Source organism: Falco naumanni, chromosome W, assembly GCF_017639655.2.
Source record: "Falco naumanni isolate bFalNau1 chromosome W, bFalNau1.pat, whole genome shotgun sequence".
Taxonomy (NCBI): Eukaryota; Metazoa; Chordata; class Aves; order Falconiformes; family Falconidae; genus Falco; species Falco naumanni.
In genome coordinates, this window is record NC_054079.1 from 10,937,899 (window position 1) to 10,964,523 (window position 26,625).

A 26,625-nucleotide genomic window follows, 5' to 3' on the forward strand; every position below is an offset into this window, starting at 1 on the left:
TTTTGAAACAAGACCTCTGTTCAGGGCCTGTCTCAGTTTTGCAGAATAGGAAGAACATGCTGTAAATGGAATGGGAGGAAGAAGAAGGAGGGATTCCTGCTTGCAGTGCAAGAGCTCTGAATTCCATTCCTGGCTTCCTTGTGTGGTTCTCATGTGCTACTGAGCAACTCAAAGCATATGTTACATTCTTACTTGCTAATTATCAGTTCATCATTATCTGGGTTCCTCTCTGAAATGTCTGAACTCTGAAGCATGCAATGAAGTTCATCCAGCATGTGTAAAGTGTTCTGAAAACTCAGCTGGGCACCTGAAATCAACAGACTCTTTCACAGTAGACATTATTCTTCATGGAGGAGTCTAGGAGATAGTTTGTGAAACAAACAATTACATATTTTGATTGCATTTAAAAACCAGAAGGAAGTGAGTACTTCTTTAACGAGAGATAGACTACTTCAGTTGGAAGGGACCTACAATAATCATCTAGCCCAACTGCTTGACCACTTCAGGACTGACCACAAGTTAAAGCATGTTATTAAGGGCATTGTCCAAATGCCTCTTAAACACTGACAGGCATGGATGTTGTGGTTTAACCCCAGCCAGCAACTAAGCACCACACAGCTGCTCACTCACTCCCCCCTGGTGGGATGGGGGAGAGAATTGGTAGAGTAAAAGTGAGAAAACTCAAGGGTTGAGATAAGACAGTTTAATAAGTAAAGCACAAGACGTGCACACAAGTAAAGCAAAACAAGGAATTCATTCACTACTTCCCATGGGCAGGCAGGTGTTCAGCCATCCCCAGGAAAGCAGGGCTCCATCATGCGTAATGGTTACTTGGGAAGGCAAATGCTGTCACTCTGAAAGCCCCCCTTCCTTTTTCTTCCCCCAGCTTTATATGCTGAGCATGATGTCATATAGTATGGAATACCCTTTTGGTCATTTGAAGTCAGATGTCCCAGCTGTGTCTCTTCCCAACTTCTTGTGCACCCTCAGCCTATTCGCTGGTGGGGTGGTGTGAGGAGCAGAAAAAGCCTTGACGCTGTGTAAGCCCTGCTCAGCAATAACTAAAACATCCCTATGTTATCAACACTGTTTTTGGCACAAATCCAAAACATAGCTCCATACTAGCTACTATGAAGAAAATTAACTGTATCCCCAGCCAAAATTAGCACAATGGGGCATCAACCACCTCTCTAGGAAGCCTGTTCCAGTGTTTGATCACCCTCTCAGTAAAGAAATGCTTCCTAATGTCCAGTCTAAACCTCCATGGGTGCATCTTTGAACCATTCCTATGCGTCCTATCACTGGATACCTGAGAGAAGAGATCAGCACCTCCCTCTCCACTTCCCCTCCTCAGGAAGCTGCAGAGAGCAATGAGGTCACCCCTCAGCCGCCTTTTCTCCAAACTAGACAAACTCAAAGTCCTTAGCTGCTCCTCATAGGACATTCCTTCCAGCCCTTTCACCAGCTTTGTTGCCCTCCTCTGGATGCATTTGAGTCCCTTAACATCCTTCTTAAACTGTGGGGCCCAGAACTGCACACAGTACTCAAGGTGAGGCCACACCAACGCTGAATACAGTGGGCTAATCACCTCTCTTGACCAGCTGGTTATACTGTGTTTGATGCCCCCCAGGATGCGATTTGCCCTCTTGGCTGCCAGGGCACACTGCTGACTCATATTGAGCCTGTTGTCAACCAGCACCCCCAGATCCCTTTCTGCAGGGCTGCTCTCCAGCCACTCCTCTCCCAATTTATACCATTGCTGATTTACTCCATCCCATGTGCAGAATCCAGCATTTGCTCTTGTTAAATTTCATGCCACTGATGATTGCCCAATGCTCCAATGTACCTAGATCCCTCTGCAAGGCCTCTTGTCCCTCAAGAGTCAACAGCAACTCCCAGTTTAGTATCATCAGCAAACTTGCTAATGGTGTATTCAACTCCTTGTGTATTTAGTAGTGTCATTCATATTAAAGGAAAAAAGAACAAAATATTCCATAGTTGCTCAGCAAGTGAGCATCATATCCTGTAGAGTGAATTAAGCAGAAACCATGTCTCCAAAATCTGAGTTTTATTTTGGTATTTTCTTGAGTTTTTTTTAAATAGGTTCTTCAGATTTACCAGGTAGTTAAAACAGCTTGCCTGGTAACAGACAACACTTCTTTTCCTGGATTCATGTACTCATATGTAGAATGAGAATATAATTTCAATATTTTTTAATATCTGTCTTTTAATATCTGTTCTTAGGCTTGGAAATACAGAATTGCAGCTTTCCTTTTTTTCATACTAGAACCAGTATTTTCTATACTGAAAAAGTTTTCTTTAAAATAAAAATTTATACTATCTGAGCTAGTCTTTCCTCTCTGGGAACATTATGTAAAACTGAGCTACATGTATTCTCCATATTAATTCTCTTTCCTGAAATTCACTGATAACTCTTCTACTCTGAGTCAAGGGTTTTCAGAAGGAAAGTTTGTTGCTATCTTGTATAGGTCTTTATAGCTGGTGGCAGACTTGGGCAAGACTACAGAAAAATAATGACAAAACTACTAGAATATCCAGTGCAAGTTTAGACAGAGAAGAGTGGGAGAGGAAAGAACACAATTTAGAAGGGATGGAGAGATGAACAGGTTGTTGGAATTCAGAAAAAAATGACAACAACAGAAGATTTTTTTACAGACTTGATTTAATGCAAAAAAATCTAAGAAAGGGGAAACTAGAATGCATAGAAATAGAAAATAAAGCAATAAAATGAAGGCTGGAAAGAGAAGAAGAAAGTGCTAAAATAGAAAAGGGTGATATATATCACTTACAGACCACAGAATTGCAGTTTATTTACTCTCATGCCTGTCTTTCTTTATATGATACCTTAGAATCATAGAATTATTTAGGTTGGAAAAGACTTTTAGGATCATCAAATCCAACCGTTAACCCAGGCCTGCCAAGTCCACCACTAAACCGTGTCCCTAAGCATCACATCTATGCATTTTTTAAACACTTCCAGGGATGCTTTCCAAGGTCAAGTATATGACTTTGTCCAGATCCATAAGTATTCTTAAGAAGAAAGTGAACTGCTGGTGGTATTGTTTAAAAAAAAATCCAACAAAAGAAAAAAATCCTTCTGTGTATTTTTACTTTTGTATACATTAAAAATAAACTCCAGTGAGTGTATATATCTCCTTTTAAATTTTTCTTCCGTGTTTAATAGAATTCTAGCAATAAATGGCAACAAATGACAGCATTTATTATCTGGAATTTACCAGGTACCCTAAGCATTGGTTTTGATTTCATACATTCTATTAGAGTTCATCTCCAGATGGTTCAAATATCTTAGATATTCATGGTTTTTTATGAAATATCCAGTCAGTATTTTATTATAAGTAAATTGATTGCTGTCCAGTTTCCTTTGCTGCTCATCACTCTTGTAGAGTGGTACCTACTATGTTTTTCTTTCATGCCTTCAGATGAATTATGAAACTGTCTTTAGACAAATAAAACATACTTGTCCTCATCAAGGAAAATGTAAGTTTGTCTCTGTGATGAACATCTTGTGATCTCATGAGTGAGCTCAGAAAGTATTTCTGGATTAACCAGCATGCACTAGTTTTACTGATGCAATATTCACTATGTATTGGTACTGGCATCTCTATAAGTAACTGTTGCAACCACAAACCATAATTTTTGGGAGATTACTCTAAAAAATAGATATAGCATTTACATGCCTGAAATTTTAATTTAAGAATAAAATGTGGTCCATGTAATTTAAAATTTGGCTACTGGAAGTCATGCAGACTATTTGTGAATTGAAATCTGCAAAACATCTCAGTTCCTGGAGAATATGGTCACTAAACCACTGGAGTTTTGATTTCTATTAGAATTGCATTGACCAGTCATGAGGACTTTTTATGTCTGTTATAAACTATAGATCTGTAGATTTGAAAGCAGAGTGTTTCTGTCTAACTGCTTGTAATTATTCCCCCAAAAGTTTAAATGAACTTGTTTAGCTGTGCTTTTTAGATTACTTTAAGAGAGACCATATACTCAGAGTTGATAATTTTAAAAGATTTTTTCAAGGCCCACAGGGGTTAACCAACTTGTAGCTGTTGTCTGGGTAAAAACTGCACTTCCAGACTTTTCCATTTCTTTTTCTTGACTTAAAGTTAGAATCTGAATTTTGTTTCCGAGTTATTTGAAAAAGCACAATTAGACAGCAATGATGTAAAGTTTCGTTAATCCATACGTATGTTTCTTGTATCACAAATCACATACTGTGTGGCAAGATGCTGCAGAACATTTTAAAACTGGTTTAATATATCTGCCTGGCATGGATTAAAGGTTCTTCACTGTGTGAGTGAATAGTGGTGAATGCTGTCTTAGGGGTGATATGCTACCTGACCAACGTTCAATAAATAATGTCTGGTTTAAATTTTTTTGAAAACTGAGTGTAATGATACTTTGTGTTCATAGTACTTCAGAATACTTATTACATAGCTCCTCAGAAATATATTAACTGGGGCTGCTAGTAAATTTTTTAGCCAAAGCCTGGAAGGTAATGTGTATGATGCCGGTAGGAAATTTAGTGAAAACATAACATTAATATCTATGCTATCCCGTAAATATATTTGAGAGAATGGTATGCATCATTAAAATGCTTAATTATAAAGTATTTTTTTAAGCAATTCTATTTGGGGGAAATTCGAGGGGAACCTATTTTATCAGCCACCAAGAAAATTAAGGCAGCTTGTGATAGAAAGGATAAATGTTTATTCATCATTCAGAGCTGAACATAAATTCTATGCCAACTAGCAGCACTATGTTACTAGCATTACTGTTTGGCTAGTCCTTTTAAATATTATTTCTTATAATGGTGAAGTTTGAGCAGAAAATTGCAAAAGAAATACTCCTACTCAGGTTGTCAGATCTGATTTTATTTATTCTCATCTGTTGGCAGTGTTTATATAGATTATAGAATTTAAAATGAATCATCTTGTCACAGCTTTTGAAATATTTAGATTTCCCACTTTATTGTCAAGACAGAAATGAAGAGATTAGAAAGGAGATCCTTATCTGGTAAACATTTTTCTCTCTCTCTCATGCTACAATTGATATGTCTTTTCTCTACTAAAATAGTAATAAAGGAGTAAAGTAAATATTTAATAAAGAATTAGAAAAGATTAGTAGACAAGAGGCATGCTTAAAATGTAAATTACTGGGCCAAAAGGCAGTGAGCCTAATGGACTTCTTAAAGACTTTTCACATGTCTCATCAGACTTCAGTTTTTCTTGTTCTGATAGTAACATAAAAAGTAGAAAGCTCTGATGAAATTTGCTGACAATGCAACGCCAAGAGACATGGGGAAGACTGGGATATGTTGTAGTCATGATAAAGGCAGATTTGATTTTAGGATGTATTTCTTTAAAAGTATTCATGACACTGGATAAGGCACTAGTAAAATTCCTCTGCAGTACTGGGCACAGTTTGTATTGTGGCTGAAATAAACTCAAGTGTGAACAGATGCACAGAAGGGTTGTCCAGAGTGATTTTTTTCCAACATGTAAGGCACATAAATTGAAAATTAGCAAAAAAAATGGAGGTTGTATACTGTTCAGAAATGGTATTTTCTTTTTAGCTTGTTCATGTAGATTTGTGTATGTAGGATACACTTGGAAAATAGTCTGGCAGTCTTCTGCACTGTTTAGTGGTACCTACTGTTGTCTAATGTTGTGGCATCCAGATACATGTAGAAAGAGCAAATGGAAGAAACTGATTGGTTTACCTGGCTCACATGTAAGATGTGTCATATTAGTCAATATATTTTTTATGAATAAAGTTTACTTTAAAATTATTGTGATGTTTATGGATAACCTGAGATGTCAGATGTGTAAAAATGATTTACAACCTGATTTAAAGTTGCCTACTTTGGGAAGTTTACATGTAGCTGTAATCAAAAAGGAGATATCCCAGAAGCAAACCTGGGACTATGGATTTATGTAGTGCAGTAGAGTGAAGACATCAGCATTAGGCATTTTTAGTCTCAACATATTTAATGATTTTGAGGTAAGGTGAGGAGGCAGGTGATTTTGAGGGCTGATACAAAGTTCTCGCCTGCTAAAAAGGCAACCTGTAAGAAGCAGTATGTTGAGTAATGAATCTGACTCCTACCATGCTTGTCAGGAGCATGCACATTTGAGTTGAGGCCGCACATGGAACATTTTTATGTGCTTAGGGTCCAGACTGCTGGGTTTTCCTGAAAGTATTTGAATTAACAAGGCTATATTTTTACGTAAGGGATAATACCTGTATTTTGCAGGATGCCATGGCAATTATTAAATAGCAGTTCCCTATATCAGACTGAAGAGATTTCAACTGGGAGTGCATCTCCAGAAGAGTACTCTAACTGTGTGTCCTAGAATAGTTGAAGAGTCTAAGGGGGGTAGGGAACTGGAAGATTATTTTAATAAGCATTCTGGGCCACAGTGCAACCAGGGATGGGCAAGATTCATGAGGCCAATGGCAGGAAGACAAGAAAGGGGCTTAATCTGTTACCAGCAAATAAGACATTCATCTAGCACAGGCAGATATGGATTTTCATCCCTGCTCTTTTACATCAGACTGTAACTGAATAAAAACTAGAAATAATCTACAGACTAGAAACCACAGTCTTGCCACCTTAATTAAAATAATCACTAAGTCACAGAAGTTAGTGTATGTTCATGGAAGTAGGAATCCCCTCAGAGTTGAGAAGGATCATGCCTACTACTGGATCTGCAACCTTATGGGGGACTGCATGCCATCCTCAAGACTCATGAAAAAGAAGGTTACCATTTTCCCCAGGTCCTTTGCATATAACGTCATAGAGATATTTCACATGCCCCTGTGCTTAGACTGGGAGACTTCTGTTCATAGCCAAGCAGGATGCTTTGTGGGCCAAACTTAAGGCATCTTAAGGCTAGGCTTGACTCACTATTGGAATTAATCCATATAGGTCTCATTTTAGGAACCAAAGTAGATTTGACTCTTGTCCATAATGAATAACAAATGAAACAATTGCAAGGTAAGTTGTTTAGCTAGTTTAAAATGAGCAAAGGGACTACAAATATTTGGTGAAAGAACATGTTTTAGTGGGTGTTCAATGCCTGAAAACCATATTTCTACAATTAATTTTATTACTGCAAGTCTACCTCCTATAAAATGCTTGTATTAAAATGAAGAGAGGCCTGTAAAGTAGAGTTGGCAGATATTTGAAGTCAGGATGTTTTAATCCCAATTTATTTGTATGAATTTCACAATTTGGAAAAAGTTAAATAATTGCTTCTGTTTTTAAGAAAGGTTTAGGGATTTTTTGCAACTTTTATCATACAAATGATCCTTTTATTTCAGTATTATGACTACTCATGTTCAATAAAAACTGCATATAAATTGCAGATCTAGTCTTTTTATGCTTGCAAACATCATACAGCTTGTTCTAAAAACAGAGGAGGCCATGTGTACCACTGTTTACAACAATACTCTGAGCTGCACTGTTGCCATATCAATGGTTCTTTAATTTCTTTCTTTAGATCCTGTTTTTTTAAAAATTGGAAAATCTGCTTAAATGTGTTGCCTTATCATGTTGTCTTGGCAGTGATATGTCATTATGTTTTGGGAATAATAATAAATTCTGGACTGCCCTGTTGGTGGTTAACAGTGAAAGAGGAACTGGGAGTGCCAGTCAAAATGAGAGTTCACAGACATACTGCATCTTTCAGAATGAATAATACTTCTGTTATTTTAATGAAGAAAATGTTTATAGGATGACATGTCTAAAAATGCAACACTGTATCCCAGTATTGCTGTTTTATTTTAAACCAGAGCACATAAACAATAATTCTGCATTGAAGTGTGACCACATTGTTTTTGGTGATGTTTTGTTTGGAAATTGAAGTGTGTTTTACTAGGGGAGGAGGGTAGACAGAAAATGGATTTTGTGCAATATACAAATATAAACATTCTGTTAGTAAATCTATAAATATATTACTTTTGTTTTAGAAAACAACAGCAATTTAAGATCCTCTCTGTGGGGTGGCCTAAAATTGAAGGAAAATGAAAGACACTCTGTGGTCAAGGGGCATTCAGTCAATTGGAATTCACACACCTGGAGCATTCAGCCAATTAAAGCGGGGATAGTAGGATTAATAATTAGTAGGTGAAATACACTTTATCTCACCAAGTAGAAGAGCAAGAATGATTAATTAATAGTGTTTCATTTCATCCCAAGGCGTGCAGAAACAAGAGATGGTGTGTAAAAGGTTGGATGACAACTCCATTGTACAAAACAATTACTGTGACCCTGACAGTAAGCCTCCAGAAAACCAAAGACCCTGCAACACTGAGCCTTGCCCACCTGAGTAAGTCACTAATCACTAAGATGCACATCTGTTTTGCATAGATAGAAAAGTCTTTGTAATATATAATAAATAAGTTTGACCGAAGGTGGTATAAAATTCTGATCTAGGATTAGGGTCCTGTCTTATCAGACAGGATATTTGGTTTTGTTTTTTGGTTATGGTTTCTTGTTCTTCTGGAATCAGTTATGGAAAATACATACTTTGACTTAGAGGAGGCATGATTTGACTGAAGAAAAGTGGTGTTTAAACTACACAAAGCAACTCAGACATTGTAAGTAAAAAGATACTAGCAAAACAGTTTTGTTATGATGGAAGTGTCAGGTGTGGTGAATAGTGCTCAGAAAAGAACTGGGGGCTATTCTTAAGGCAATAATGATAGAAGAATCTTGATGTAAGGGGAGACTAATTTACCATAGATATTTACATTGCATACTAAATGTTTGCAATATTTTTAAGTATAGTATATTAAAATGTGGGTTAAAATGTTCAGATGAGAAATGATAAACATAGAAACTGCTTAGTAGACCAAACCATTTATTGATAATAGTTTTGTCAAACAACCTTTCTCTCCAAGATGCTCAGTGTTGTACAGTAATGCTGTGTGCCTTTAGGATTAGATGCATACTTGGTTAAGTCTATTTAGTTTTATTTTTAAAGTAGTTGTATGCTACACAATAAAAAGATAATTAAAAACACAGCAGATAATTTTTTCAGAAATGAAATTTGGTAAGGACCTATAGCATAGCTTAATCTTACTACAAAAACTGTTCAGAAACAGCTGTGATATTTTGCACTAGAAAATAATTTAGGCATATGCACAGCAGCTCATTCTTACATGTTGAGACAAATGATACAACAGTTTATTGATTCACGAGCTCTGGTTATTTTAAGTTTCATGATAATCATGTATGATGTATATGATAATTCATGTAGCTAATTCTAATTGGGCATAAAAATAATTAGTACTAATTAAGTGTAGATATCACACAGTAAAGAAATACTGTGGTCTCTCTTAAATGTCTCTTAGGAACTGTAAAACTATAGCATGAAGGACACCAGGAGGAATGAGACAATACTATAATGCATTAAAATCCAACAAGTCTTCATGAAGCCAGTTTCTTCCTAGAGTATCAACTGCTTTCCTGAATGTGGTGACAGGTTGCAGGATGGCAGAGCAATGTCTTCTACACTTATTCCCCCTGTGCCATGTAATTTAACATAAAGCAAACAGAAGTGAAGCCATTACGCTGCTCTCGCCTTGAGTGTTTGAAGATGGATGTGCTGTCTCACAAACAGGTCTAAATTGTCCCCATAGTCTATGTGTAAATATATGCTTATCCACACTTGATTTCTGTTTGTATAACACTGTTTAGCATGGCTATAAGTGCACTAACTGAACTCTCACACCATATACCTGAGAGCAGAACTTGGGAAGTGATCATGTGTTCAGTTCCATTTTACCAAACACATCCCTATCCCTTCCTTTGTGTGGCTTAGCTATTAACAAAGTAGCACTTTAAAAAGTAGTGTTAGCATAGTTATTCTAACATAGTTAATTTTTATTTTTTGCACTGACATTTAAAAACACAAACAAAACCAAAAAGCCCCACAAAGTGGGACACTTCTGGATTCTCCATTCAGTACAGCAAGGACATTGAACGTGGTGAAACTCAAGTCATCAAGATTCAGAAAGCGGGTAGTATGTATCAATCAGCATCTGCTTGAATATCTCAGAGCAGTTCAGACCACATCTGGCTCCATTCTGATGCTCATTACAGGGTGAATACAAAATGCCAAACTCCTAAGGAAGAGTTCTTGATTCCTGATCCTATAAGTAGTCTAGAAGAAGGCTGTTCAAATACCATCTTTTGAGATAGTTCCCCAAAGAGGTTTGACCCTTTTGGCTGGAAGATTTATCACCCAGTAAGGCTTACTCTTTAAACTTTGGCCAAATATTTCCTTTTCTTATTTAACACAATTCCATCTTACTTGTGGTGAAAATGTTACTCCTTCTAACTGAATGCCAGTTACGTTATACTTGAAGCTCCTGAACAGCAGCAAAGATTGTGTTTGTTCACAGTATTTTGTTTGTTATTACAATAAGTAACTCCTAAAGTTCCAGATTTCAAGAAAAGATCTAGGTAACTCTCTGGATCCTATGAACAGTACTGTCATGTGAGATACAGCATAAACATAAAAGGTACCTGAGAATGCACTTGAGCAAATCTTAGTACCAATTAAAAATTAACACTTCAGCCTCCTCAAAGATGTGAATAGCATCTAATTCTCCCTACTGTGGTAAAAGCATACTTTTGGTGGTGAATAATCACAAATTAATTCTCTTTCACTGGAAAAATAATGACAGAATATAGCATATTTGTCTGCATCTCTGCATTGATCTAGGTTCATATTAAAATATACTGAATATTCTGTAATACAAAAGGATAGAAGCACATCTTTTTGACAAAGGCTTCAGAAAATGACAAATTTTATGAGGCAGCTCCAGGCATACCTCCAGGAACAACCACAGTGACTGACATGCCTGACATTTTTGGCATGTTGGCAGCATGTGATAGCATATTGGACTTCACCTTCATTCTTTGCAAGGATGATTCAGGTGAGCGTATCTAATCAACATATGAAATATTGAAGACCCAACATGCTCAACAATGTGAAGAAATATTTCCAGTGAATGGATCTGCATTAACCATTCATCAGTAGAAAAAAATGAATATAACTTTTACGGCCAGATTAACAGCTGTTTAATCTCTGCAGCATCACAAAGTAATCTAAATATACTGTACAGCTCTCAACTTTTACTATGTGCACAGAAACACTCAGAAGGTCCCTCTAGCAGCTATCATGCAGTGCTTAACATTTTTAAAATATTTGTTGAGGTCATTTTTTAATGTGATTCATTATGTTTTACTGGTGTTTGCTTTACTTTAATAATGGAGAATATTTTGCATTTCAATATAGCCTTCTATAAAAAAAAATTAGAAATGTTTCATAATCAGATGAGAAATAAATCTCAGAAAGCCCAATTCTGAGATCAAATTACTTTATTGCAATGATACTAGAGAGGCAAGCATCTTGGCTTTTAACTTGTGCTTTAATCTACAACAGTGATTCCCAAACATTTCCAGTTGCAAACCACATTCAGAGGAATAATTTTATACAAGTCCAGCACAAATCTACTTAAATAGCTGCAGTTTTGTCAGACTCAACACTCCTTTCTAACAGTTGTAGCCTAGGATTGAAATTGCTGGTCTAGAAAAATACAAAGTAGTATTATTATTGGAAAATATGATTGCAATGAGGCATAAATTAAAATGCTCAGTGAAAAGACCTATAAGTTTCTACTTTATTTCACTGTGGATACATGTATTATCAACAATGATTTAGGCTTAGTAATTTAAACCATTTGTATTCTGGGTTTGTGCAATTATCTACTCCATTTCTGAAATGCATTAACTGAGCCTCCTAACTTTTTCTATCCAGATGGTTTATAGGAGATTGGTCAGAATGCAGTAAGACCTGTGATGGAGGAATGCGTTCACGAACAGTTCTCTGTATCAGAAAGATTGGACCTTCTGAGGAGGAGACACTGGACAATACCAACTGTTTAACAGACCAGCCTATTGAAAAAGAACCCTGTAACAATCAGTCCTGTCCCCCAAAGTGGGTGGTTTTGGACTGGTCAGAAGTAAGGAAATTTTGCGATGTTAGCTTATTGGCAATAGTGAAGACAAGAGCTCTGACCACTGAATATTATTATATTTTCTATTGCTGCTTGCTAAGTAAAGGATTAATAAGAAATTCAAAACCTGATAGATTTAGAGTATTGAAGCAGGGTTTTGTTATTAATTTTTCTTTTTTTTTATTTTCTTCTGTTTTCATTTCTGTTGTTTTGTCAAATGATTATGACCTGTTGTTGTGAATCATAATAGAAAAATAGTAAAATACAAAATAGAATAGTAAAGTAGTAAAAAAACCCAAACCAAACAACCGAACCTCCCCCCCCAGAATAGCCATTTGGTATGAGATAATAGTCTTAAAGAAAAAGCAATTTCCATTTCCATTGGTTCCTGAAACAGCAAATAGCTGGAGAGTAGACGTGATGGGTTTACAATATTGGAAGCCAGAATAATTTGCTGGGTTTTTTTCTGAAGTAACCATGCTGATGTATAGCATCACCTTTCTTAGCAACAGACCTGAAAATTGGTATTCTCTTTATTAAAGAAAGAGCATCTTCTGTTAAATATGGTGATGTCTCGAAACCAGGACAAATATACGCCAAATTGTGACCTTATACTGATTCAAGTGTTAAATTTGAAGGATGGGAACCAGTACAGCTGAAAGAAGATAGATTGATATGTGATACATTTGAATAGGACTGCATCGCATGCAAATCAGAGTGCAAAAATGTCTGTTTTAAAACTAGTTAATTTGGGGGTTTGTCCTACTGCTTCTTGGAAAAGTATTCCTGAAATTTAGTCTTTAAATTGCAAGAAGTGTTCTAATGTTCTAGTTCCATGCCAGTTTATACCTTTTTGCTTTTGTTATCTGAAACAGCTCCTCTTCCTTTCAAGTTATTATTTGTCAGAAAGGAATTAATCTTGACCACATTCTGCTTTCATGTTTCAGTTTGAAGTCATCTTTTTGGGAATAGATTACTACAGTTAAATGTATATAATAACCCAGAAGAGGTTTCACATGTGCCTCATCCTTTTGTTTCCTGCCTCTTGAAAATACTGATAATCTAAAATAACCTCATTCTGTTCCTCAGCTATCACATATTGATTACTTAGTCATCTTATGCTCTGTTATTATATCCAGACCTTTATCCTCCTTTTTTCATTTCAGTTAGTGATCTCCCAGTTTAAATAGAGGTTCTTGTTATTTGTTTTTTGAAATGTATGCTCTTACACATCATACTGCCAAATTTAACTTCATTTCAATTATTCACGTCTTCACAGTTGTCCAGTTCTTTCTGTAGAGCATACCTCTGTAGCGTCAAGGTCAGTTAGTTAGCTGTGCTAGCCACTAATTTCAGTGATGCTGAACAACTGAAACTATTTTTGTATGAAAATTATTAAGTAGACTATAAAGAAATATTTATCAGATCAGTCCCATGACTGATCCTAGAAGGTCTTTGCAGGTTGCATCTCTCAAATCCTAAACTTCACCCAGTTTTAATCCCCCTTTCAAATACTTTACTGAAGCCCAGGTAAGTTAGAACTGTTCCACTTTGTCAAAAAAAATAATAAAGGAAGGAGACTATTAAACTGGAATTATCTGCCAGTGATATACCCATGATTCATTGTATCCTATTTTCTGTGTATTTGCTTGCCTTTAAACAGTCTTTCATTCAAAATAAATTATAAGTCACTGCATAATATAAAGAAGATTAATGTGCCTGTAGTTGCACAATCTCTTCTATGCACAGATACTTTTAGCTCCAAAAATTGTTATAGCCTCTTGAAATTTGAAGCATAAAGAAGGAGGCCTACTGGCATCACTGTAAGCACCCATACAAGCGGTACAGAACAGCTCTTACCATAATTTGTTAATACACATAATATAGTTTACAGAATCACAAAATGGTTGAGGTTGAAAGGGACCCCTACTCAAGCAGTGCCACCTAGAGCCAACTGCCCAGGACTATGTCCAGACAGCTTTTTAATATCTCCATGGATGGAGACACCATCCATTAGTAGTTAATAATAGTCTAAGCATTATAGCAGTACTTAAAAGTAGTAATACCTGCATGTTAAATCACAGTGCTATGAGCTGCCATGGAAGCTGTTGTTCATCTCCTTGCTGTTTGAATTTCATGCTTGCATAATCTCCATATGTTCTTCTAAGCTGAAGAAAGTACTTGTTGTGGTGGGTTGACCTTGCCTGGCTACCAGGTACCCACCAATCTGCTCTATCACTCCCCCTCCTCAAATAGACAGGGGGAGAAAAAATATAAGGAAAGGCTCATGGGTCTAGATAAGGGCAGGGAGATCACTCACCAGTTACTGTCACAGGCAAAACAGACTCGACTTGGGGAAATTAGTTTAATTCATTATCAATCAGAATAGGATAATGTGAAATAAGAACAAATCTTAAAACTCCTTCCCCCCACCCCTCCCTTCTTCCAGGGCTCAACTTCACTCCTGAATTCTCTGCCTCCTCCCCCCTAAGCGGCACAGGGGGACAGGGAATGGGGGTTATGGTCAATTCATCACACATTGTCTCTGCTGCTCCTTCCTCACACTCTTCCCCTGCTCCAGCATGGGGTCACAGGTCTTGCCAGGTGCCTGCTCCAGTGTGGGCTCTCAATGGGGTCACAGCTTCCTTCAGGGCACATTCACCTGCTGCAGCATGGGGTCCTCCACAGGCTGCAGGTGGATATCTGCTCCACCATGGACATCCATAGGTTGCAGGGGGACAGCCTGCCTCACCATGGTCTTCACCATGGGCTGCAGGGGAATCTCTGCTCTGGCACCTGGAGCACCTCCTCCCCCTCCTTCAATGACCTTGTTGTCTGCAGAGTTGTTGCTTTCACATATTCTCACTCCTCTCTTCCAGCTGCTGTTACCTAGCAGGTTGTTTTTTTCCCCTTCTTAAATATGCTATCACAGAGGCGCTACCCCTGTTGCTGGTTGGCTCAGCCTTGGCCAGCAGCCGAACCATCTTGGAGCCAGCTGGCATTGGCTCTGTTGGACATGGGGGCAGCTTCTGGCGTTTTCTCATAGAAATCATCCCTGTAGCTCCCCCCCCAACTACCAAAACCTTGCCATGCAAACCCAATACACAAATATATTTTTTTCCATTATATACATTGTTGTTCTTTTAACAAAAGAAAAATGTGTCAATTTGCTGTACTGCTCAATTGTTTGGTTTTGTTCTGTAAGGAATAATGACTGAAATGCCATTTTAGTGAGCTTTTATATCAAGGAAAATTCTTCTAAAATATAATGTGAACTGATATTTTTTTCTCATTAATTTATCATACAGATGCTTTTGTTCATAATCCAAATCTCTTTGAATAATCCACTCTCATAAAACAGATAGTCATTCCCAGACCATACCTGAATCTGTCTCTAGTTTTTTCAGCTTTAAGATTAAATATTTTTTTGAATCAGTTCTGTAAAAAGTTGTCAGCTTTATAGCCTGAAACCTGTAGGTAAGTAGTTTCAGCAACTTTTCTGAGTGTAGACCAGGACCTCAAGAAACCTGGAAATGAAATTGAATCTTAAAGTGTGTCTTGTTCTACATGCAGAACAATATTAATTTTTTTTTACCCCACTGTTAGGCAGCATTTCACACAAGAAGTAGGGCACCATAATCAAGTTAGAAAAGGTTTTAAATGGTCCTTGTCCCATCCTGAAAAGGTACAGTATATTCCAGCCCTTTGAAAATTAATCTCACTTGGAAAAAGTAGAAAGGAAAGGAGTGAGAAGGAAAGAATGGATGAGTAGAAAGGGATGTTCAGTTGAACTCTTTCATACCATATCCATGGCATTGATAGATTGTAAGTTCTTTGTGTGCGTTATCGTGATACTTTATTTCTGATTGGAATATCTAGGCCTCATCTCAAGTTACAGAGCCATAAATATATGTTGACTATATACTATTCCTCTTTATCTACTTCCTCTAGATTTTGCTCACTAATACATCATTCTTAGATTCATCAACATTGCCTGCCTTGTAAGAAGCTTGAACAGCTTTTAAAGGCCTTCACAACTAGGCTTTTATACAACAGGAGTGTGTTATAATTTTGAACAAAAGCGTTCTAATCTAAAAGATTAAAGCTCTGCTGAGCTTCTGGTTGTGGTGGTATTTTGTCAGGATTGTGAAAAAGTGCTGACTTCTTTCTGGTATGAATTTTGCCTGGTGTAGCTTGGCAGAGTGTCTTGACTGATGATACCATTTTAAAACAATTAAGAATAATTGCTTTTTTTTCCTGTTCAGTGTTCCAGAAATATAGTGTATTTAAATCCCTATAGTGATATACATTTAACATATTTATATATATATATATATATATGTATTTATATAATTTTCTGATGGAAGCATGAAAATATGAAAATGAAAACAAGAGTAAACTCAAAAAGTGGAAGAGTTGAATACTTCTTCCATCGAAGCCAATGGCAAATCTTGCTAATTTTCTCTGGAATGCAAGTTCTAAAGCTTTGGTTTTATAGTCAAAACAAACAATACTTGACACAAATTAAGCAGTTTTAGAACTTTTATATGATAATGCACTTGAGCATCAATATAGTCATAAATTTTTTAGTCTTCAATGATAATTAGCAAGAAATTCTATATCTTTTTGGTCAGAGAAACAAAAGCATTTTGTTCAATGTAGGGATTAAATAATGTCCTTAGGAGAATATAAAAGGGCTTATATCAAATAGTAATTAAAGGTAGCAGTGGCTTGCCTAGCAGAATGTAGTCATTCTCAAGGTAACATCAGTTTTGCCATAATTTTTTTTTACTCTTTGCAGTAGTTGAGCTTTGACTGAATTATTCTGCCCACTGTAAATTACTTATTTTATACTTTTACAGATAATAAAATATAAACCAGCAAAAAATAATCTAATGATTTCTTGGGAAGAGCCTTATCAGACAAGCACATTTACTTTGCATTCATATTGCCATTAGTCATGACTTCCACTGAGTGAGTCAAAAATTCTAGAAGCATGTGGTAACGGGAGACAGTGTTTCCTGGTTTTTGTGTGTCTGTGTATTATGTCTTTCATTTGCTGTGGAGACATATTTTTTTTGTTAAATTATACTGATGCTTTTTATTTTTGGCAATTCAGTATTATTACAGGCAACCTATTTCCTTACTTTACTTTGATTTATGGGGACAGGATGTAGTCCATCTTATTTAGAGGAATTTTGACTATGACTCCAGAAAATGGTTTTTTTAAGGGATGTTCTTTTCTTCTGGTTGCAATAACTGAAAGATTTTTCTCAAATGGCAGTTTAGACATAGATAAAAGAATGTGTCTTCAAGCCAGACAAGAAAATGGATGCACCTAAACTCAAATTTTGATCCTCAAAATCTTGCTTCACACTCTAGAGATTATGAAACTCCATAGGCACATTGGGTTTTGACATTTATTCACTGATTATTGGAAGTTCTACTTGCCTGTCTTGATACATAAGAGAATCTGAGTGCCAACCTCTTGCCAAAGCCACACAGTGATTCACACACTAGACATTTCTTTACATATCTTCTCCAAAGGCCTCAATTTAGAAGTCATTTTTAGAGCACATCTAATTAACCAAGTTCCACATGAGGTACAGCAATATCTACTGGTCTATTTTAAGAGTTGGCTGGTGATAGCTTGCTTTTTTGCATTTTTATAATATTGCAAGTTTTAGAATGCAACACCCAGAGTGCAGAACACAGCTCTGTGCAACTCAGGGGTTTCAAGTCTCTGTGTCTCCTGCTGTTCTACAAAGTGAACTGATCACTAATCTGTAGACTACTCTTGCAATGGCAGGCAGGTCCTTTCAACCTTGTCTCTTTTCTGTTTGCTTTTCACGGTATACTCAGTGTCTGGGAAGAGGAGACTGAGTGCAAGCGATTTTGAGCACTCAGCTAGGAAGAGGCACTTGCTTCTAGAGCCTGCTTAAGTCTTATGCATTTTATATGAAATATTTGTGGGAGGAAATACACGCAACATTTAATGGAATTTGGACCAGAACTGAGGAGTCGTGATCATGATGCCAAAGACCTGACATATTCATTGTAATTCTTTTTTGGTCTCTATTTAGCATTAATATTTAATTTTTTTCCAGTTCAGCCAGAGAGAGAGATCTTTTTTCTCTTCCCTCCCTCCTTCCCCCAGTTTTCTAGTAGGCAGGTACTTAGGGTACACAAGATTTGGGGTTTAAGTCCCTGCAGCATGAGGACTGAACTTTGCTATTCTGTATGAGAATTCTGAACACTGAACTATTGTAGATAAGGAGGCAGTACCTTGACAGGAAAGGCTAGAATAGGGCAGGAAAGGAAAGGTTAGGTTTTAAGGAAAGTGTTTATATATCCACTTTGCAATTCTGGATTATAAAGTCCAAATGGAGGACCCATATCTTTGCAGCCAAGTTTAAGATCCGAAATCTAAGCAGAGATAAGATTTAGGATAAAACCTGTCCATTCTGTATTGACTAGTTTAGGTGACTCCCACTGAGAGATTTTCTTAAAGATCTTCTTTTGAGGTATCACAGAATCATAGAATGGTTTGGGTTGGAAGGGATCTTAAAAATCATCTAGTTCCAACCCTCTTGCCATGGGCAGGGACACCTTCCACTAGACCAGGTTGCTCAAAGCCCCATCCAACCTGGCCTTGAACACTTCCAGGGAGGGGGTATCTACAGCCTCTCTGGGCAGCCTGTTCCAGTGCCTCACCACCCTCACAGTAAAGAATTTCTTCCTAATATCTAATCTAAATCTGTCCTCTTTCTGTTTAAAACCATTACCCCTCATCCTATCACTATACTCCCTGATAAAGAGTTCCTCCCCATCTTTCCTATAGGCCCCCTTTAGGTACTAGAAGGCTGCTATAAGGTCTCCTTGGAGCCTTCTCTTCTCCAGGCTGAACAACCCCAACTCTCTCAACCTGTCTTCATAGGAGAGGTGCTCCAGCCCTCTGATCATCTTCGTGGCCCTCCTCTGAACTTGCTCCAACAGGTCCACATCCTCATGGCTGGGGGCCCCAGAGCTGAATGCAGTACTCCAGGTAGGGTGTCATGAGAGTGGAATAGAGGGGGAGAATCAACTCCCTTCACCTGCTGGCCACACTTCTTTTGCATGCATCCCAGGATTCAGTTGGTTTTCTGGGCTGTGAGCGCACATTGCCAGCTCATATTCAGTTTTTCATCCACCAATACCCCCAAGTCTTTCTCCTTAGGGCTGCTCTCAATCTCTCCCCAGCCTGTATTCCCATGTTTGGGATTGCCCTGACCCATGTGCAGGACCTTGCACTTGGCCTTGTTGAACTTCACCTCTCTAGCCTGTCCAGGTCCCTCTGGATGGCATCCCTTCCCTCAGGCATGTCAAGCATACCACTCAGCTTTCTGTCATCCACCGAAGAGGGTCCCCTGTGGAGAGTCGGCCAAGTCACGACAATCACACCAATATGGCTACATGCCGTGCTCACTTTATTAAACAAACAGCTCATATTTATAACTTAAACCGACCGCTCACCTGACTTTACACACAGGTGATTGGATAAAAGTCTCTGGCCACGTGGGCGTCCGTGTTGCTGATCGGTGAGCATGCTGCAGGTGCCTGATCAGAGTGTGCCGATGAGAGTGTGTTGATTTCGCGGTTCCCAGGACTTGCTCTGCACCTGGCTTCTTGTTTGTGCACAGCTTGTTTTCTTTCTCCCACTGCTTGTTCCCAGGACAATTTAAAGTTGCTCTGCAGCTTCAACTAACAGGCCTGGGTTGTCCAACCCGGACAATGGTAACATATGTCCTCGATCCTCTAAAAATCCCTCTACAATCCACAGACTTGCTGAGGGTACTCTCACTCCCACTGTATATGTGTGTGTATATATACACCTTTACATATGTATAGGGTATATTGATACCTTACATAGTACTGTGGAACTGCTTTAAAGTGTCTTTAAGTTAGGTAGAGATGCTTCAGAATTAGGCATACAACAGTGAAGTTTGGTTGACTCAAGTAATTTTCTGAAAATGAATCTTACGGGTTTTTCTTTTCCCCCCAATTATATAATGACCTGTTTTGATGGGTGGAAGGTCTTCGATGTGCTACCTCTTGAATTTTGCTTCAGTTCCACATAGTATTATTTCCCAGATAATGTTTTGTTTCTGCAGCTACTTTCATATTAAAGGCAGTTCCACTCTTGGCAGGCTTAGCATAATCTGCGTGTAGGATTTGTGACATCAGAAATTGATTCTGATTCAAATACTGCACATATGCTTATGGGATAAAGGTTAACATGCCTATAGGGATTTCTAAAATTTTGCTTGCAAAAACTCCTGCTAAACTGTTAATGTGGGACTGATTTGGGAAGGTCTTAATTTTCTTAGCACTTGTCTCTTCCCCATTTTGCAGTTATGCTGGTGTAAATGACAGTTAATAGTAGGAAAAAGGAAGGAGAAGATGGGGGGAACTAATATGAAGAAAGAGGACGAAAAGCAGAGGTCTTCAGACCTGCTTCTTTTCAAATTACTGTTTTATTATCTGCTTGCTGTTAGAATGAGCAGAGGAATGATAAAAGGAGGAAAAACAAGAACTGTGTGAAAATAATTAAAATTTAAATAGGAGAGAAAAGCATGCACTGTAGGGAAGAGGGTACAGTATTTCTATATGAACCAATAATCTGGTTTCTGTGTAGTACAGTAAAGCATTTATCTTCCCATATGTTTATTGAGGAAAGGTATTCATTGTAGCTCAGTGGTCTGTAAGTGAGGTGAAGAAAGACTATACTATGGTTGTATTAACAACAGAGTTCTACTTTTAATTTCTGAATTGCACACTCAAGTTTGTTTCATAATAATGTTACATGTGGCAGACCTTTCTACTTTGCAGCAAAGTGCTTTTCTTAAACCTAATCTAAAGACTTTTTATATAAAAAAGTAAATAGTAACACAGTAGCCTAAATATAAATAGCAAAGGAAATCTGCTTTTATCAAATTAAAACTTATAAAAACTTTAACTTAATAAAGCAATCATCAGTCACCTTGCTTGTATTTCTAAGCATTTTTAAATTATCATTGTAATCTTGGGGAAATTGTGATTATAATTTAATTATAAGAACATAAATATATTCTAATTTCCATACTAGCATTTCTGTCACATTTATTGACTTTTAACTGAGATTTTAATTATTCATTTTTATAAATATTTTTTTAGTGCACACCAAAGTGTGGCCCAGGATTCAAACACCGAATTGTTTTGTGCAAAAGCAGCGATCTTTTAAAAACCTTTCCAGTCACACAATGCCAAGAGGAAAGCAAACCTCCAGTCCGCATCCGCTGTAGTTTAGGTCGATGTCCTCCTCCTCGCTGGGTTATTGGAGACTGGGGACAGGTAAGATAATACATATAAGTATTTATTGCTGTTAGTCTCCTACACATTAGTGCCTCTAAGGATAAGATGTTGCTGGACGTGGATAAGAGATGGTTCCCATGACTGAAGCAAAAGCTTGTCCCCTGTTTGTCTCAGATTGATATGTTATTTTGAATGATAGTTGTCTGCTGAACTATAAAGGATTTGTTGACAGTAATCTAGTTTCTACTGGATGAGTTCTTGTATGCATTTTTGAAAAAATTAAATAGTCCTTATTACAGCTTTTTAGAAGGGGATTTGGGGATACAGCAATGTTGCAAGGTTTAGTATTTTTAAAACACATTTAACACAGTTGAGAAACATAATGGAAATACAAAGGCAATTAAAATTTTACTAAGATATATAACCACCCAAAAAAATTTCTGAGATCTATATAATTTTATATAAAATACACTTAATTGCCAGACAGGCATCTAAATCGTTACAGTACATGCTGAATGGTGCTGCCATTATGCAGAGTTTCTAAATAGGATATACTGAATTTCCTTCTTTCATTATGTTTTTGCATCTCAATTATGATTAGTGGCCTGTTCTTAAACAATAATTTGATATTTCAGTTTCTAAGTTTCCTGTGTAATTTGCCACTAATGAAAATAAAACACTTTAGCTTAACTAACCAAGGGACAATAATTTGTGGTATTACAGTCTAATTGACTTTTCTTTTATGCTAGTTGTCCAGGTGTGCATTTATCTTAAATTGATATGTCCTAAAGCCACTGTTTAGTTATAGAAATTTTAAAATATTTTTAAACAGCAAAGTATTTTTGCCTGAAAGATACTTTCCTTTTTCCACAAAAAGTCTTCTAGCAGATTTGAATTCTTGTTCTTGATTTTTTTAGTTTGTTCTAAAGTAAATGATTTCTCTCTTGAAAACATGCACTTAAACTATGACATGATATATGAAATAGTGTAAATTATATTCTCATAATTCAAATCCAAATTGTTCAGGGAAATAACATTGCATTATGTTTAATTTTCTTTGAAAGACAAGTGGTTGCATATACTGCCAAAAAAACCCCAAGCATCAAAGCTATTTTATGAATATTATTTTATGTATTAAGCAAATCTCTTCACATGCTTTTTTTTTTTTTTTTAATTTGTGTATGTTTACTGTTCCTGATTGCTTTCCTGTTATCTTGTTTTATATTTAAAAATTGGATCCAAGTTGTTTTACTTTTTTATCTCTTATTTTTAGTGTTCTGCACAGTGTGGTCTTGGGCAACAGATCCGAACAGTACAGTGTCTCTCATACACTGGACAAGCATCCAATGAGTGTCCAGAAACACTTAGACCTCCATCAATGCAGCAGTGTGAAAGTAAATGTGACAGTACTCCCATTTCCAACACAGAAGGTAAGTTTGCCATTATAATATAATTTATTCTGGAAAAAGTAAGGTGACATGGTCAGTATTAGTGCATTAATTTATTAGTGAAAGTCTACATTACATCATCTCAGACTGTGAATGGATTTTTTACAATTATTTTCTAATTAGTCATTGTAGTTCAAAGGTGAAGTCAATAAAAACCTAAATACAGGTTCTTCATTTAAAAAAAAAACCACCTTAAAAATATATAGCCTAAGTCATGGAAAGAATACTATAATTTTGTGTCATTAATTTTCCAGTCTCTTTATTGGTTCAATGGAAATGTCCATCATAGCAGGGGGAGCATTATATACTTCTCATCCACTGAACTGTTACCTGCTCCATCAGTGGTTAACATAATACAGGGGCAAAAATATTTGATCATTAGTTCATTGACAGACTGGGACTACAGATTTAATGCTACATGGTGCTACAAGCCTGTTCTTATACATTGACTTACTTCTCAGCTTCTTCTAATTAACGTTTAATTTCTTGAATTTATAATGCTTTTTTGGAATAATTACAGTATTTTTACATGATACAGCCTAATTTAATCAGATTATTAACTAACTTCATATCATATTTTTACTAGAGGATATATTAGATAATAATGTCAAAGAATCATAGAATCATAGAATGGTTTGGGTTGGAGGGGATCTTAAAAATCATCTAGTTCCAACCCTCTTGCCATGGGCAGGGACACCTTCCACTAGACCAGGTTGCTCAAAGCCCCATCCAACCTGGTCCTGAACACTTCCAGGGAGGGGGTATCTACAGCCTCTCTGGGCAGCCTGTTCCAGTGCCTTACCACCCTCACAGTAAAGAATTTCTTCCTAATATCTAATCTAAATCTGTCCTCTTTCTGTTTAAAACCATTACCCCTCATCCTATCACTATACTCCCTGATAAAGAGTTCCTCCCCATCTTTCCTATAGGCCCCCTTTAGGTACTAGAAGGCTGCTATAAGGTCTCCTTGGAGCCTTCTCTTCTCCAGGCTGAACAACCCCAACTCTCTCAACCTGTCTTCATAGGAGAGGTGCTCCAGCCCTCTGATCATCTTTGTGGCCCTCCTCTGAACTTGCTCCAACAGGTCCACATCCTCATGGCTGGGGGCCCCAGAGCTGAATTCAGTACTACAGATGGGGTCTTACCAGAGCGGAGTAGAGGGGGAGAATCAACTCCCTTGATCTGCTGGTCATGATTCATGCTTCTTTTGCATGCAGCCCAGGATTCAGTTGGCTTTCTAGGCTGCAAGTACACATTGCAGGCTCATGTCCAATTTTTCATCCACCAATACCCCCAAGTCTTTCTCCTCAGGGCTGCTTTCAATCCATTCTCTGCATAGACTATATTTGTTCTTGGGATTGCCCTGACCCATGTGCAGGACCTTGCACTTGGCCTTGTTGAACTTCATGATGTTTATGAGTTGGCCAGGCATGAGCCAGATTCTTACTGACAGCCATGCAGCCTCATTAGCACACTACTTTACTTGAGCTAATAAGTCCTATGAAGAATTGAGGGGAAAAAGATATATAGCACAATCTCTTCCAGTAGATACAGTTCTCAACAGATTGCCACTTAGCACTCCATGTTTGTTTTTGTCCCATATTGAAGGTATTTACTGGAAACCACTGGTTATTTGTAAGCGGTTAAGTGGCTCAAAAGTAATGTAATCTCAAAGTTCATTTAACAATTTAAAATGCCTACATCCCTTCAGAAGGAACCTAGTTGCAATCCATGAAATACTAAGGGTGCCCCATCCCAAAATTAGACAAAAAAAATTGTCTTCAAAGTATTTTTTTTCTATATTTTGGCAAGCATTTCTTAAATATATATCCTAAATTATAAACATTTCAAAGCTATTAAATGCTGAATTTAAGAAGCGCAAACTATGAGTGTTTACAGAATAATGTGCATGTATTGCACATTTTTTGCTTATACTTTTGGCTTTAAAAAAATCCTCTTAGGCACAAGAGGAGCTGACATCTCTTGTGTTTGTAAAGTGTTACCCTTTAAACAGGGAAGCATTTTTTTTCCAGCATACTAGAGATGATGGAAAGCTTTTAAGATTTCAAGAACTAACTAATCCTAAAGAGCACAACTATTTTTGGAAAGATAATACTTTCTAAGCAAAAAGTATTTGAGTTCTGGTATTTCCTTGTGGATGTATTTGTGAAAGGAGTATTCAGTGCCTGTATGTATGCATCTGTCTCCATGTACAATGGGATGTGAACTGTGTATCAATATTTGGATTTCAGGGAAAGATTCAGACCTCTCAGAGGGAGTGTTCTGCCCCTTGGGAGTCCATGTGTATAGCAGAGCATATCTGCTTGCACTCAGAGACTTTGTCCATATGCCATCTAGTAGAACTGCCTTGTGCTTTGGGCCCCACTGTGAGGCAAAAGCAACTTCAATAACAGTTCATTGTTTTGCAGCAGGGTCAGACTAACTGAGGGGATTCCCTTCCCGTTTCAAACCCCAGTGAACCTCCTGGTTCCCTTCACTACCAAATTCCATTGCTTGCAGCCTATGAGACCCATTTATTGACTTCAGGACAATTTAATTTTGGTAACCCAAAATAAGTACATACATGTCGTTCAGAAAGCTTGAGCCACTCAGCAGTATAATGATTGTGTTAGTAAAGTTTAAAAGCACTCTCTTGGGGAAAGTAAAGGTTTACATAAAATAAGAGTCAAATTTGTGGGGATATAGAAATAGTAAAAGAAAGTTACAATATATCTTGTCACATTTTACATCTGCTTTAGCTCTTTGTTTTCTTTAAACTCTTTGTTGGAGATTTAGAATATTGTAGACAAGGTTTTGACAGACTGCTACTGATGAGAGTAGCATTACATTTGTTGTTGGAAGTGAACTACAAGCAGCATGTCCCACACAATTTGAAATGTATTTGGAATGGTTTTATTCTCTTAAGAGTATGTGTGTGTGTGTGTATGCTGAATGTAGACTGCTAATGGCCATCTGAAAGTTTACCTGAAAAATTATTTTATCTATTTTTATGTCATTTCAGTTTTCCTTATATTTTTTGATATGTCTTTGCAGTCTCTTTAGCTGAAGGCACAGTGACATTCTATGTTTTTATTACTATAATGTGATACTTAATATCATAATATTGTCTGATCTGGCCACAAAGTTTAGGAAAGGAGAGATTAATGCATGTAGATTATTTTAACTTATTAACAGTAGTTACTAGGAACAAAAAGGGTTCTGCAAAACCTCTTCTATGCAACAGTCCTATGAATAATAGGCTATGCCATCAGCTACCATATCTATTTGAAAATTGATTGTTAAAACAGAAGTTGTGGGCAACATTCAGACTATTGTCTCACTGCTGTCCAAATGGCATTGGCTGAACAGGGTCCAGTTTTAGTCAAGAAGAAGAATAACGTAAAGAAATATGAAATAGGATAATTTCAAATCCTACTTTTATCAAAAATGAAGTTAGTGATTTTACCTGTATTTAACTAAATACAATGTATATGAAGGTTGTTTTGGGGATTGAGTGAACTTTTTACATTTCATCAAGATCAAGTGAACCTTTTTTTTTTCTCACTTCATTCACACCATCTGTCTCCTATATTCCCAGTCTTCACAAACACAAGGACCTGAAATATTTGTGAAAGATCCCTGACCTCTTTTGGGAAGAGTTTTTGATATAAAATAGTGACCATGTGCAGTTGCTGATAGAGAAATATGTCTGTTTCAACAGGTTACCCCCAACGTCTTTTCTACTAACATCCAAGTCTGTTTC

At 37.1% G+C, this 26,625-nt stretch overlaps 1 protein-coding gene across 5 annotated transcripts in view; it reads left to right on the forward strand.

The window, feature by feature from the left end:
• The window catches only part of LOC121080568 (A disintegrin and metalloproteinase with thrombospondin motifs 6-like), a 150,050-nt gene that overhangs the window by 117,714 nt on the left and 5,711 nt on the right, over positions 1–26,625 (forward strand). For 3 of the 5 annotated variants that reach the window (XM_040578663.1, XM_040578661.1, XM_040578662.1), the window contains 4 exons: positions 8,255–8,384; positions 11,886–12,090; positions 21,277–21,453; positions 22,688–22,844. In XM_040578663.1, the coding sequence (XP_040434597.1) occupies positions 8,255–8,384; positions 11,886–12,090; positions 21,277–21,453; positions 22,688–22,844 (669 nt within the window). Of the gene's footprint in view, positions 1–8,254; positions 8,385–11,885; positions 12,091–21,276; positions 21,454–22,687; positions 22,845–26,625 lie in introns of those variants that run through there. The other 2 variants (XM_040578664.1, XR_005825415.1) reach the window with 2 other exon arrangements.